Raw genomic sequence first — 15,912 nt, forward strand, 5'->3', positions numbered from 1 at the left:
AATCCCCAGTTTGAGCCAAATTTTTTTAAAAATTAATCATATCAAAAACTCATTTGAATCATATAGTTCCCAATAAAATACATTTACATGTAAATAAAAATTTTTCCATAATTTTTAATTACACATTCTTCAAAAAATCAATATTACAAAATCTATTTCCCAAAAAATGGGCACAAACAAACCCTAAATGTTTTATTAATTAGAACAAAATGCATGAATAGTGATTTTAATTCCTTTAATAGTGGCATTGTGGCTTTTACAAGAATACGAATCACTAGGCAATTTTTCTTGTTCTAGCAATACATTTGGAATTTGGATCACTAAGATTAATAACTTCGCTCATAAATAATCTCGTTGTATGTGAATGTATCCTTGTGATATTTCTTTCCAATTGTTTTCTCATATATTATTTAACGTAAAATATCTGTTTGTGGACTAGTGAACAAAATGCCAATTCTTGACCAGACAAAAAGTGTACTATGTATCTCTATTTTTTATTTCAAACAATATATGATGCAACAAATATACTGATTTCACTGCATCGAGTCATTATTTTCATCGCCTTTGTAACTATTTCTACCATACATTCTCCATAGATAATTCCTTAATGAAGATAAAAGGCTAGACACTGGGACCCACGAATTGTGGACGTTTTCATCATCTGTGCTATTCTTTAAGGACGGTGCACCAAGAAAGTATCGTCAAAGAGTGTGGAGTTGATGAACTCTTCAAGGTCTGGGAGCCGATGGTTGTCATCGTAACTGTACATAAGAGGAACCATTCTTGCAAAATTAAGAGAAGCTTTAGTGAAAGATGAACTGGATGAGTTTTTATTTAAACCAAAACACTCCTTGTTAAGATACTTCCATTCACTTGATATCATATCAGCAACATGCTCTCGGGCAATTTCAATGGTTGATCCTGGATTCTCTTTCATGTAGCACTCTATGTATGAACCATCGTTTCCATCTTGCTGCTCATCCTGTCGTTATTTTGATACAAAACAATTGAACAATCAATGTGTAATTAATTAACAAGGAAGCATCAATTATAAAGTTTAAAATTCCAGATGTTGGTCTTGCCTAAAAGGTTAAATTGTCATAGACGGGAAGAGTACTATGGATATATAATATAAAATTTTAGTATGTAATTACCTTGGCACTTCCAAAGTCATCCCAGAGACGGAGAATAGCAGCCACAGATGACACAAGCTCCGATATATCATCCACCTGAACGGCCCCTCCTGTTTTTCTGTTGATTCCCAAAAGAAAGAAGATGTGGACGAGTATCACATGTACTCCTGAACTCACCTTCCCATTTTCTAGGTACTCATTGGAGGTTGGTAAGTTCCCTGAAGCAAACCATTTAGCTTCTACTAGGAATGCGTCACATAGACTTGCCCACTACAACAAATGAAGGATATGCCTTTAATGTCATCTATGTATGTTATGCAGAGATATATTAGGCCCTAGTTTTTTTTAAAATAAATGTTAGATTTTAATCTAAGTTAAAGTTAATAATTAATTGTAGCCACACATTTTACTGAGCTATAGTTTTTAATGAAATTTTAATCATACGTTTTATCAATTTTAATCAAAACATACTAAAATCTATTTTTTTTTTTAATTAAAACCAAACAGTGGCAACGTATTGGTATGGATGAAAAAGAGTATCTATCTTACTGTTGATTTTAGTGAATCAATTGGATTATATCCATGATTTTTATAGATCTTGTAGCCTATATCATTTGTGGTGTCAAGAAGGGCTTTGTAGCACATCTTCCAGGGTTTTGGTAGCATGTGAATGGCCGCATGGTCCCACCTGTACACAATTTAAATATTTAAATCATCAAAAGATATTCAAGTTAAACATATTGCATGTCCACTATTGTTCTCCCAACTAAAACTAGAGAAGAAAATGTTTTATACATGTGTACAGCTCGGGTAAAGACAGCAAGTTCATCTGGTGTCCCATAAAGATCAAAAATGTCATCTATTATGTAAATAAACGTGATGGTTTTGGTGAGCTCAAGCCTTTGCTCCGACATGCTTGGATCGCTTAGGGAGGCCATGGACCATGCGTACCATTTTAACGGTTGGTTCCGAGCCTGCTTTAATTCCTGAGCCAAACCAAGGTTTTTCCACCACCTAAAATTACAAGATATTCCACTTTTAGTTTTCCTCAAAATAGTCGAGAAAATTTCATACGTGTTATGACTTCTTACTCGGAAATTTTGGCCAGTTCTTGTTGGTTGGTGGACTGTGCCACGGAAATGTTCATTTTTGCGAGCTCTTTCAATGTTTTTCTCCATCCATTTATGCCTTCGGAATCTCTTATATACTTCTTTGCAGTAAATCTTGCAATGCTTTTGTGATAAGGATGCTTCAATCTGTTACTAACAATTTCGCCACTAAATTTTGCTGCTTCATCAAGAATATCTTCTCCTTCTGTCACTAGCTGCGCAGCTTCGTACAATTCCATCAATCCTCTGATATCTTGCTTTAATTTCCCTTCAAACACCCCATCTTTTCCTTTGAATTTGTTGAATATGTCTGTGTCATGGAATTAATTTGATTACGACTAACAACCTTTTTTGCTTAAGTAATTAACAAAAACAAGGACCAAACAAAGAGGGGGGAAAAGCTCAACCTGCGGGAATGAAATAACCATGTTCTCTCAAGAGTCTGAAGAAAAGTGAAAGATCATGAAGAGTGTATCCATCAAAAGAAGTGGCTTCCATATAATGTCGCCGAAGAACTGATTCAATCTCTTCCTGAAAATGGTAGTCAACACCTAGTCGCTGGGCAGCATCCACCAACATTAAGCTTTCTATTTGATTTTCTAATTCCTCTGATTTCAATAATTCCCTGACATCCTTCAGTTTTTGTTCATATTCGGTGGAAAATTCATCCTGCCAGTAAGACTGGTTTTTGCTTTACGTGAATATACATCGACACATAATATAAAAAAATATATAAATATATAGTTATAGAACATAAATAACCTTAAAACTTCGTTCATTCAGAAGAATTTGGTGGTTTTTAGAGAGTTCATAAGTTGCTTCTAGAATGGTCCACTTCTGAGGAGCAGCTCTACATGCAACAAGAGATGGTCTAATATCTCCATTATTTGCAATTTTTGTATAAATATAAGAACAATGGCTAGGAAAAGACGAGGGGCTCTTGTAGACTGCCATGGCAGAGAGAAATGTATTTTCAGATAAATAGCTATACTTATTAATTAGAAGACGTTTGTTTGATAACACTAAGAATTGATTATGGGGTTTATGTAGGGTGCAAACCACATGCATAGTAGTTCCTGCTCCAATATTTTCCACGTTATGATGACTTTTATGCCATAATATGAAAATGACGTATTCCTCCTGTACGAGGGAATTACGACGGCCATTAGAGTTCGTGTGCCGAGTCTTGATGTGTGGGACCGCCAAGAAAATGTTTAGCACGTTCACGTCCATTGATATTGATAATTTATTGACGAATTCGATTAATGACTTTAGTATTTACAATCGATGTCACCGTTACGTATGGAAATATATTTTTATGTGGAAGATCTTTTGTTTTCCATTCAGTATTAATCCTATTATCATAATTAAATATAAGAATTCCATTTAATATTAAAAGAAAATGACCTTTTCCAAGTAAATTTGGCTTTTAAATTAACTAAAGTATTACTTATAACGATTTAGTTGATAAGAGGTTCATAACTTTTAGATTTTTCTATCATCAAATGTGATCGTTCAATATATTTATCTTTGTAAATTCCATCAGGATCCTCAAACTTTTGTTAGTAAGCACTCGTGTTCTTGTCCTACACTTGGTTATATTAATTTCTCAAACATTTTCTTTATAGGAAATTAATTAAACAGTGGCATCAACTTTCATTTAGAAATTCTAATAGAGTAAAATTTTTCAATGTTTCTTGAAATTTATCCCCAATCCTTCAACTCATTCCTAAGAGCATCTATAACGCTAATATAAATTGTGTAAAAACTTTTGCCACATAAGCATATAGATAGTTCAGACTTGTTTTGCTTTGAAACCCTCAAAGTAATATTTGGCTTACAAAAAGCCCTCCTGAACACACGATTAGGACTTGTTTGACCCAATTTTTTGGGTAAAATAATTTTGCAATATTGATTTTTGAAGAATTCATGGTAAAAGGTAGCAAAATTTTAATTTATTATATATATAATTGAAAATGAAATTTTGTAAAATGAGACTCAAACAGGAACTTAATTATTTAGTCATTAGACATCTATCTCACAATAAACTTCAATATATAAAGGTTTTTAGAAGGCGACATAGAGAAAAGTGTGCTGCGCATTGGCAACCCGTGGTGGGTGTAACATTTTCAAAATTTATTTTAATGAACCAGTAAACTATTGTTTAATTAAAAATTGTTAATATTATATTGTTCGAATGTTAATAAATATTTGCAATTTTATTAAGTTATGTAAAATTCTCAACACGAAATTTATTTCTTAAACAGAATTACTTTAACAATCTTTTGGATATATTTAAGAATAAAAATAAATAAATAATTCCTTTTGGTTACACAAAAAATCTTCCCGATTATATCACATGTTTCTCAAACTTTTTCGAGTTATTTCTACTACAAAAGATTGGGTCCACTTAGACGATACCCACCACGAAAGGATGAACAAATATCCCTCGTTAATTTTATTAATGTCTTATGATGTCAATTTAATACTTGACAACTACTTTCAAAATTTAAGTTTTGTTTTCAATCATATTTACACCTCCCGACTCATGGAGGTCATATCCATATTGTTGGATTTTTTGATACCCAATAATCCGGGTAATGATTTAAAACAGTTGTCGGATTATTTATCGACACCATGGACTTGGCTCAGCTCGGAGACAAACTACACTTTTGGATGGCTCGAGTTTGGGTTGGATGATTATTTGGTTATTGGACCATTTAGTGATTAATATGGAGTTGAATATTGACACATTAGTTTAGATTAATTGCCAGCCCTCTTAGTGAACCTTAGGCCCAATTGGACTGACCTAAACTAACTTATATATATGTATTTATCTTCTAGCCGTTTTTGGTGGTGTGTGTGTTGTAGCAATGGAGAGGAGAGTTGAAAGAAGAGAGGCAACCTAGAGAGAGGGACGCCATGTGAGGTTGTGAGTAAGATTCAACCATTGTGATATCTTCTTCATCCTCTCCATACCTTTGTGGCTTGCTAACACCACCACCCTTCTCTTTTGTGGGGTTTGAGAGAATTTGGACAGTCCAAAGTGAAGGCGAAAGTCTCGGGTCGAGTCGAGGTAAACCGGTGTTCGTTTGATTGTTTTCAGAGCCCAGAATCATGATATATCGAGAGATTTCCGCTGCACATATATCAATCACGAATGAAATTGACAATCAATTGGATAGTGAGTGTCTCCCAGCTCTTGAGACATGAATGATTTTTTTCCCCCAATTCTCACCGTCATGACCCACTACATTGAGATATTTCTCGTAACAACTCATTGTATCATTTATTTGATCATTCCACCTTATCCCCTTTCGCAACAGCTAGCTTTATTAACTCCACCAAAGGTGCGTAGCGAGGTACGTGCCAATTTCCTATTAGCTTTTGATCTAATATAATGGAACCCTCACAAGAAACTTATCTTTTACAAAGGTTGAGTACCAAGTTGCTTCTAGAAATACTATAGGATCTTTAAAATGTTGGAAGAGATTAATATCGCTAACTCAAGTACACTAGTCATTTATTGTGACAACATTAGCACAATTTATCTATGTGTGAATACATTATTTTACTCCCACATTAAGCAGCCTGATAATAATTTTCATTTTGTTTGTCACAATGTTACATGTGGTTAATAAACCCTTGTCATGCGCTCAAGCATCATCTTACAGGGACGTATTAATGATAAACTTGATTAGTACTGTATTTAATAATTTATCCAATTGTAACAATCCATTTTTCTAGTTATTTTAGTTCTCGAGCTTGTTTAGTATTCTAGTGTTATATATTTAATAATGAATATAGTATTCTATTTAGTTTAGTACTCTAGTTTGTTTAGTATTTTCTAGCTTTATAAATGTAATGTTTTGGAACAATAAAAAAATTAAGCCATACAACATACAGATTTGATGTCTCTTTATTTCTTCTACAAATAGAAGACTTTAAAATCTCGTTAAAGAATTCCTTACTTTTGTCCAACTAATTATTGGTTCAAAAAACTCATTTGTAACTCCTTAGTATTTATTATATTGAATTCTCCACCTTTGCTTGTGGTTTTCCCGGATTTGGGTTTCCACGTAAATCTTGGTTTCTTTGTAATCTATTATTTCCATACTACCCATATTTTTTAGTTCTTTAATTATTTTGCCAGCTTCTCAACAAAGTGGTATCAAAGTTGTTCTGTTTTCAACAAGTGGTTTTAGATTTGGTACAAAGGTTTTGGTGGTTCTTGGTAGGGTCAAATTGGTTAATAAAGCGAGATTTGAACAATGTTGATTGTTTCAGGGATGGCAAGTATGAAATTTGAGTTCCGCCTTTGGATCTCAACAAGATTTTTTGTTATGGCAATTTTTTTTGTTTGGATGCTAGAGGAGAAGCAATGTAAGGATTAGGTTGTTTGATGACCACTTTGGATGTAACTGCAATTTATAGTTTAATAAGCAATGACTTAGGTGGAGTCGGTTGTGATGAGGTTTTCCGTGGTTATTCGAACAATAGTATTGAGAAATCTTCTAGAAGTTCAAGTGGAGCTAGTTGTGATCTTATCAATCATATTGCTCATGGTGATTTGAACAAGTTTGACAACTCAAGTCGATTTGGAAGCCCTCATGGTGATCCAAGCAGTCTTAATGAATTGGCTGGAGCTGGAGGTGAACGGGATAATTTAAGCAAGGTTGGCATGCAATGTAATTCTGCTAGTAAGTTAGGACTTGAAATTTGTTCATAGTTGCTAAGTATGCCTGGAGGGGTATGGTGGAATAGATGGAGTGTTTTGTTTGGAAAATTTTGCTCGAGTCGAAGAGTTAAATTTTATTCCTTCTAAATAAATTCGTATCAAGGTGGGGTTTGTTAGAATTGTATTGTGACCTGAAATTTTGTTAAGTATTTGATTGAAAATATTGTTGGAGAAGTATTAGAAGTTGGTGGTAGACTTGAAAATGTCTTAATGGAGTCTAAGGCAAATTTGTCTCCTATATTCATCCCAATTTTCCATTATTGGTTTTACCCATTATATTGGGATTTCATCATATATTACACATGTATTTATTCTCTTAGTATGTTAGAAATTTGTTTGTTATAAATATGTGGTGTACGACACATATTAAATTCGACCAATTGACCAATTAGTTATTGGTTCGGAGATTTCCTTTTTGTAACTTCTTATTATTAATTATAGTGAATTCTCCCTCTCTAGCCATGATTTTTCAAGATTTGGATTTCCACATAAATCTTGTTTTCTTTGTGATTTATTGTTTTCATATTGTTTCGGGCTTAACAATGAAATTGCATAACCATAACACTGAATCGAAACCTTTTTTTGAAACCGTTGGTTTGGTTCCACGTGAATCCATCAATGTTTGGTTTTGAACAAAACCAAACCGTTTTGAAGTGATTTGGTCTAGGTTTCAATTTTTGCAAACCATTTCAAATTGCCAATCTGTTTATCACAAAAAAATAAAAAATAAATCTGAAAATAAATTAGTCTAAAATTTGTCTAAATTAGTCTAAGAAAATGAATCGTGTATTACAACCGCCAATGGACGCCATTAGTATCAACTAAAAGTATAAAATATTTATAACATTTTATTGCATTATAATGATTATATTTATACAACTTTGATTCATAATCTTTTTAATAATTCAATTTATGTTTTAACTTGAAATTTTAAACTAGTATTTATGATATGACTTATTTTATATATATTATTTTTTCATTGTTAAACCATGATTTTAGACCGAACCAAATGGAAAAAAGGGTTTAAATTGGTTTGGTTAAGAAATTAAAGTGGTTTACTTTGGTCTGAAGAAATTTCAAAGTTTGGTTGAAAATTTGTCTTAAACCGTCCAAACCTAATCGTGATTATGCTAATATTGCCCATATTTTCTCGTTCTTTAATTATTTGGCCGAATTCTCAACAAAGTGATATAAGAGTTGTTCCAATTTCAAGAAAGTATTTCCAGGTCTGGTCCGAATTATAACAATTGTTTACGCTTGAACTAATTCAATAAGAACTTATATCAATGTGCTTATTTAAAAATATGTGATTTTTAAATTTTTTTTTTGGCAAAAGTAATTAATAAAATGACTAGAACACTTGTAATAGTTTAGAGGTTAAGAGGGCGTATAGTTTGTAGATTTTTTTTTATCATACTTTGATTATTCAATATATTTATCTTTATTAAATATTCTTTTATTGGTTCCTGCTCAAGGCACTTCTAACATATAAAAAAGGTAATTTTCACATCCTAATTGTTCGTATTTCTTTTGTCCATTCTCTGTTACATTTTATTTGTAGTGGTATAATAAGCTGTTAATTATTTAATAATTATTTATATTAAATATCATTCAAATATTTGCTTTCTTTGTTATTTCATTTTGTTATGTAATAGCCATCATAAAAATTAACATGTTAAGTAACGATTTTTTTTCCTTTTTAATTTATTTCTTTCTTTTTATTTTATAAGAAGATAAATTTTACTTTTGCTTCAAATCATTTGGTACCACATGAGCTTGATTCTGCAAAAGGAGGATGACCCCAGTAACTTCTTGTCGTAAAGTGTCTAAGTAATTTTTAATTAAATTAACAGTCACTTTTCAAAACTTAAATAGTCTTCCAATCATATTTACATTTCACAATTGGATACGTGTCTGATAAAATTTTATTAATTTTTCGTTTTCTCAAACATTATTAATCCCGCATATCATTAAATTCACAATTTTATTAACTTTTCCAACTACAAATTTTATCAAATTATACTAAATTTTTTATCAAAGAGTACTTAGAATACCATCAATGTGAACCCCGTTTGCTTGTGACACCCATTTTAAAAACTGATGCAGTATCCATTTGTTTTTCATGTTTAACTTTCAAGTATTTCTTTTCTTAAGGGACATTTTAGCCTTTATATCATCGTAGACTCGTAAGATTTTTTGAGGGTTTGTTACTATTTAAACTTTTTTAAGAGTTTAGCAATTGTCTTGATCATTTTGAAATTACGAAATTCTTCCAATTCTCGATCTTGTTCTTGTATCTTGCGAAATAAACTAAATCAGGTTAAGGTTTTATTCTTTATTTAATTTACTTTTAATTCAAAGTGGCAACTAGCTTTTTTTAGGTTAAAGTTTCATAATATTTTGACTCAAAGTTTTTTAGAAATTTCTATAAAGTGTCAGCGTTCCAATTTCAATAAAAACAGAATAAACTGGTAACTTTTATTTTTATTATTATTATTATTTTTTTGGAAACCATTTTTTTATGTATCCGAAGTGAAAACGTTAACATTCTAGAATAAATAGAATTATGCTATTCGAACAAGGCCACAAGTGTCCTATTCGAAGGGGGGGGGGGTCCAAGCCACGCCCTCTATTGGTGGAGTGTCTATATTGCCAAGGCCCTAAATTTTACAAAGATGACGTTTAGTTAATGAAGATGACAAATTTCTATTTGTCAATTGCTGAATAACTGAATGTACAATTGAATGTATTCACGTGTGATGTTTGTGATAATTCTCAGAAAATGTGTTGCACGTCGGAAGAAACATATTGTGTAGTTATTGCTCACTTGTTGGCGTGTGATTATTTTTCACTTGTTGATCAATTTACATTGTTAATTAGTTTAAGCCTTTTATATTGATTATTATTTTTGCATTTGATTAATATGAAATTTTTATCTTTAATATGCTCTTGGAATATGGTGATTTTTTTGAAAGCACTAATTTAGAAATTCAACTTTTTATTCGAATTTTAGTTACATGTTCGTTTAAACTCATAGGATTCGCATATCATTTGAAGTCTTAGAATTCAGTCTTAAAAGTAATCTAAATACGTTCATTTGACTGATATTTTGGAATTAGATATATGTGAAAATTTTACCTATTAAAGTATTGAAGTATCTTAGAAATTGAGCAAAACTAACCAATAATTTGGACGAACGGCAAATTAGAAATATGATAAAATTGACTGTTAACTGAATTATAATACTTCAAGACAACAGCTCAAACGTGATTTTTTTTTTTTAAATTAAAAAAATAGTTTTTCAAGTAAATTCGACAGAAACTACCATTTGAATATTTGTAAAAACGGATGAATTAAATTGTCAGGTGTGGAATTAGTGAATAAGGACATATATAGGATTTGTAGCTTTTGCACATTTCCCATGTTCATTTTGAATCTCTAGTAAAACAAAGAAATTTTCTTGTAGACTTGTTTGACTAGATAGATCGAATATTATTGGATCATATTAACAAAAAATGAACATAATTTTTTCAATTTTATGAAGTAAATAACATATCTACTTAATCATTCAAATGTCTGATTCTGTTACGTGATATAATAATACCCGTTAGAGGAAAATAATTTGATAAATAGAATTATCATAACGACCTTTTGAGGATGATTAAGATAGTCACTTTCGTTTTGCTTACACTACCATATGTTCGCAAATGAATTGCCAACACAAAGGATTGGATCCCTCTAGACATAAATCCATCACAAAAGGATCCATTCATGTCTCAATACAAGCGGTTTTGACTAATTAACTTTGCCTAGTAAGTATCTTCAAATTTACAAGAAATTACTCTAGTAAGGTGTTGTAAAAATATTGTTGCGAGTATTGTAAAGTTTAAGGTCTGAAAATTCATTAATAGCAACTTGAGTACTCTGATATGTACTTTTATATAGACTTGTGAAGATGTTTCGTATGCTGTAAGACAATAATAACATGATTACTAAAACTATCAAACTCAGCCTCATGAATAGGAGAACTTTAGTCATTATTGTTAACATAAATCTTAGGTCTAAGTTGTAATTGGTTAGTTCTGTGTTCAAAATGATTGTTATTGAAATGTAATTAAAGCAAAAAATCTAGGGTTGGTTGTATATCTCTTGAAGAAGTCAAAGATGGAACAAGGAGAACAAATCACGGCAAAACTACAAGCTTGTCGAGCAAGGAATGCTCGAGTAAAAAAAGAAGCAAAGGCACCGCTTGCCAACCTTTTCTTTGGCATTCGAGCAGTGAATGAACCACTCACTATTCGTGAGTAAACTGCTCACGAGATGGTGTCATCCAGTAGAGACATATTCGAAATTTTGACAATTTTTCACAATCCCATTCAACCTCAAACACTATCATTTGGGTATTGCTTACTTGTTGATAAATTTGCTTTTCGGTTCATGTAGAAGTAAACAATGATATGTTCATTGTGTCTTTGGAATTCCACTTTAAAGATTGACATTGTTAAGTAGTTTAACCTTTTATATTGATTATTATTTTTGCATTTGATTAATATGAAATTTTTATCTTTATTATGTTCTCGGAATATGGTGACTGTTCTGAAAATACTAATTTTGAAATTTAAGTTTTTAGTAAAATTTTACATGGATGCTCCTTTGAGCTTGTGGGACTCACATATTATATTGAATTTTAGAATTCAGTCTAGAAATAATCTAAACCATTTTGTCTGATTGTTATTTTTGAATTTGATCTATACAAAAATTTAACTTATCAAAGCATTGAAATATCATAAAAATTGAGCAAAACTAATCAGTAATTTGGACAAAGTGGAAAATAGAAAACCTATTAAATTGACTGTGACAATTGCGCATATTAACTGAATTATTATACTCCAAGACAACAAATAAAACAAAATTTTTTTATTTTATTTTATTTTTAGTATATTTGACTGATACGACGAATGGATCCATTCATGTCTCAATACAACTGGTTTTGACTAATTAACTTTGCCTAGTAAGTATCTTCAAATTAATGAGAAATTACGCTAATACGGTGTTCCAAAGATATTATTGCGATTATTGTAAAGTTTAAGGTCTGAAAATTCATTAATAGCAGCTTGAGCACACTGATATGCATTTTTACATAGACTTATGAAGAAGTTTCGTACACTGTACGACAGTAATAACATTATTATTAAAACTATGAAACTCAAGCTCATGATAGGAGAACTTTAGTCTATTGTTAACATAAATGTTATGTCTTAGTTGTAATTTGTTAGCTTTGTGCTCAGAATGATTGTTATTGAAATGTAACAAAAGTAAAAGAATCTAGGGTTGGTTGTATATGTCTTGAAGAAGTCAAAGATGAAACAAGGAGAACAAATCAGGCAAAACTACAAGCTGGCCGAGTAAGGAATGCTCGAGAAAAAAAAGAAGAAGAAGCAAAGGCACCGCTTGCCAACCGTTTCTTTGGCGCTAGAGCAGTCAATGAACCACTCACTATCCTTGAGTACGCTGCGCACGAGATGGGTTCATCGAGTCCCGTTCGAAATTTTGACAATCTTTCACAATCCCATTCAACCTCAAACACTATCATTTGGGTACTGCTCACTTATGGGCAAATTCGCATTTCGGTTCATGTCGAACAAAACAATGACATGAAAATTTTAATTATTAAAGGATCGAAATATCATAAAAATTGAGCAAAACAGACCCGTAATTTGGACACAGGGGAAAATAGAAAACCGATTAAATTGACTGTGACTATTGTTCATATTAATTAAATTATAATACTCCAACACAACAACTCAAACAAGATTCTATTGTTTATTTTTATTTTTTTTTGGAAAAAAGGGGGTTTTTTTTTATAATAAATTTGACTGATAAGACCATTTGAATATTCATAAAAAGTGGTTGGAATCAGTGAACAGTATGTGGAATTGTAGATTTTGTACATTTAGCATGTTCATTTTGAATCCCTAGTAAAACCAAGAAATTTTCGTGAAGACTTGTTCGATTAGGCAGATTGAATATTGTTGGATCATATTAACAAAAAATGAATATAATTTTTTCAGTTTTACGAAAGTAAATAACATATCTACTTAATCATTCAAATGTATGATTTTGTTATGTGATATAATAATATCCTTCACAGGAAATTAATTTGATAAATAGAATTATTATAACAACCTTTTGGGGATGATTAAGAGTCACTTTCTTTCTGCTGACACTATCATATGTTCTCAAATGAATTGCCAACACAAAAGATTGGACCCCTCTAGACAAATATCCATCACGAATGGCCATTCGTGTCTCAATACAAGTGGTTTTGACTAATTAACTTTGCCTAGTAAGTATCTTCCAAGTAATGAGTAATTACGCTAATAAGGTGTTCGAAAAATATTATTGCGAATATTGTAAAGTTCAAGGTCTGAAAATTAATTAATATATAGCAACTTGAGTACTCTGATATGTATTTTATTATAGACTTTTGAAGATGTCTCGTATGCTGTAAGGCAGTAATAAAAAGATTATTAAAACTATCAAACTCAACCTCATGAATAGGAGAACTTTAGTCATTATTGTTAACATAAATGTTAGGTCTAAGTTGTAATTGGTTAGTTCTGTGCTCAGAATGATTGTTATTGAAATGTAATTAAAATAAAAAAATATAGGGTTGGTTGTATATGTCTTGAAGAAGTCAAAGATGGAACAAGGAGAGCAAATCACGGCAAAACTACAAGCTGGCCGAGTAAGGAATGCTCAAGCGAAAAAGGAAGCAAAGGCACCGCTTGCCAACCTTTTCTTTGGCGCTCGAGCAGTGAATGAACCACTCACTATTCGTGAGTACACTGCTCACGAGATGGTGTCATCTAGCAGAGACCTGTTCGAAATTTTGACAATTTTTCTCAATCCCATTCGACCTCAAACACTTTCATTTGGGTATCGCTTACTTGTTGACAAATTTGCTTTTTGGTTCGTGAAGAACTAAGCAATGATATGTTCCTTGGAATCCCATTTTAAAGATTGACATTGTTAAGCAGTTTAACCTTTTATATTGATTATTACTTTTGCATTTGATTAAATGAAATTTTTATCTTCATTACGTTCTCGGAATATGGTGACTCCTATGGAAATACTATTTTTGAAATTGAACTTTTTATTCGAATTTTACATGGACGCTCCTTTGAACTTGTCGGACTCACATATTATATTCAATTTTAGAATTCAATCTAAAAATAATCTAAACCATTTTGTTTGATTGTTATTTTTGAATTTGATCTAGGCAAAAATTTTACTTATTAAAGTATTGAAATATCATAAAAATTGAGCAAAACTAACCCGTAATTTGGACAAAGCGGAAAATAAAAAACCTATTAAATTGACTGTGACAATTGTGCATGTTAACTGAATTATAATACTCCAAACATGATTTTTTTATTTTATTTTTTCAGTAAAATTGACTGATAAGACAATTTAAATATTCAAAAAAAGTGGTTGGAGTTAGTGAATGTAGATTTTGGACATTTAAAGCATGTTCATTTTGAATCCCCAGCAAGTAAAACTGAGAAATTTCTCTTGAAGACTTGTTTGATTAGGTAGATTGAATATTGTCGGATCATATTAACAAAAAATGAATACAATTTTTTCGGTTTTACGAAAGTAAATAACATATCTACTTAATCATTCAAATGTATTATTTTGTTACGTGATATAATAATATCCTTTAGAGGAAATTATTTTGATAAATAGAATTATTATAACGACCTTTTGAGGATGATTAAGCTTGTCACTTTCATTTTGCTTACACTATCATATGTTCTCAAATGAATTGCCAACACGAAAGATTGGATCCCTCTAGACAAATATCCATCACAAATGGATCCATTCATGTCTCAATACAAGTGATTTTGACTAATTAACTTTGCCTTGTAAGTATCTTCCAATAATGAGAAATTACACTGCTCACGAGATGGTGTCATCCAGCAGAGACCTATTCGAAATTTTGACAAATTTTCACAATCTCATTCAACCTCAAACACTATCATTTGGGTATTTCTCACCTATTGGCAAATTTGCTTTTCAGTTCAGGTAGAACTAAACAATGATATGTTTATTGTGTCTTTGGAAATCCACTTTAAGGATTGACATTGTTAAGTAGTATAACCTTTTATGTTTATTAATATTTTTGCACTTGATTAATATGAAAGTTTTATCTTTATTATGTTCCCGGAATATAATGACTCTTTTGAAAATACTAATTTAGAAATTGAACATTTAATTTGAATTTACATAGATGCTCCTTTGAACTTGTAGGGCTCACGTATCATATTGAATTTTAGAATTCAATCTAAAAATAATCCAAACCATTTTGTTTCATTGTTATTTTTGAATTTGATCTATGCAAAAAAAATTCTTATTAAAGCATCGAAATATCATAAAAATTTTGCAAAATGACCGGTAACTTCGACAGAGCGGAAAATAGAAAACCTATTAAATTGACTGTGACTATTGTTCATATGAACCGAATTATAACACTCCAAGATAACAAATCAAACAAGTAGTTTTTCTTTTCTTTTATTTTTTTTAATAAAAGAAAGGTAAATTTTTTTTAGTAAATTTGAGGGATAAGAAAATTTGAATATTCATAAAAAGTGGTTGGAATTAGTGAATAGTACGTGGCATTGTAGATTTTGCGCATTTAGCATGTTCATTTAGAATCCCTATTAAAACTAAGAAATTTTGTTGAAGACTTGTTTGAATAGGTAGATTGAATATTGTTGGATCATATTAATAAAAAATCAATAAAACTTTATCAATTTTATGAACCTAAATAGCATATCTACTTAATCATTCAAATGTATTATTTTGTTATGTGATATAATAATACCCTTTAAAGGAAATTAATTGATAAATAAAATTATTATAATGACCT

The 15,912-nt window shown here is 31.0% G+C and overlaps 1 protein-coding gene across 2 annotated transcripts; it reads right to left on the bottom strand.

Annotated features, from left to right (window-relative positions):
- Positions 1–475: 475 nt before the first annotated feature.
- On the bottom strand, positions 476–3,263 carry LOC111396006 ((3S,6E)-nerolidol synthase 1-like). 2 transcript variants are annotated; one of them, XM_023022255.1, is made up of 7 exons: positions 3,005–3,263; positions 2,650–2,911; positions 2,225–2,552; positions 1,929–2,147; positions 1,683–1,821; positions 1,155–1,403; positions 476–982 (listed from the first exon to the last, which is right to left on the bottom strand). In XM_023022255.1, exons 1-7 carry the CDS (start codon positions 3,194–3,196, stop codon positions 674–676), a joined length of 1,698 nt encoding a protein of 565 aa, XP_022878023.1. In that variant the 5' UTR covers positions 3,197–3,263; the 3' UTR covers positions 476–673. The 2 variants fall into 2 exon arrangements, with proteins under 2 accessions (XP_022878023.1, XP_022878022.1); XM_023022254.1 differs by having other exon boundaries at positions 2,650–2,923.
- Positions 3,264–15,912: the final 12,649 nt, after the last annotated feature.

The sequence above is a fragment of the Olea europaea genome, chromosome 6 (genome assembly GCF_002742605.1).
Source record: "Olea europaea var. sylvestris chromosome 6, O_europaea_v1, whole genome shotgun sequence".
Taxonomy (NCBI): Eukaryota; Viridiplantae; Streptophyta; class Magnoliopsida; order Lamiales; family Oleaceae; genus Olea; species Olea europaea.

What these genes read in the sequence shown, in the direction of transcription:
- LOC111396006 (XM_023022254.1), bottom strand. Translation starts at nt 3,196, where the DNA reads ATGGCAGTCTACAAGAGCCCCTCGTCTTTTCCTAGCCATTGTTCTTAT. An exon ending in GAACTGGCCAAAATTTCCGA is followed by an intron (nt 2,148 to 2,224) that starts GTAAGAAGTCAT and finishes TTGTAATTTTAG; the next exon opens with GTGGTGGAAAAACCTTGGTT. An exon ending in ATGACTTTGGAAGTGCCAAG is followed by an intron (nt 983 to 1,154) that starts GTAATTACATAC and finishes AAATAACGACAG; the next exon opens with GATGAGCAGCAAGATGGAAA.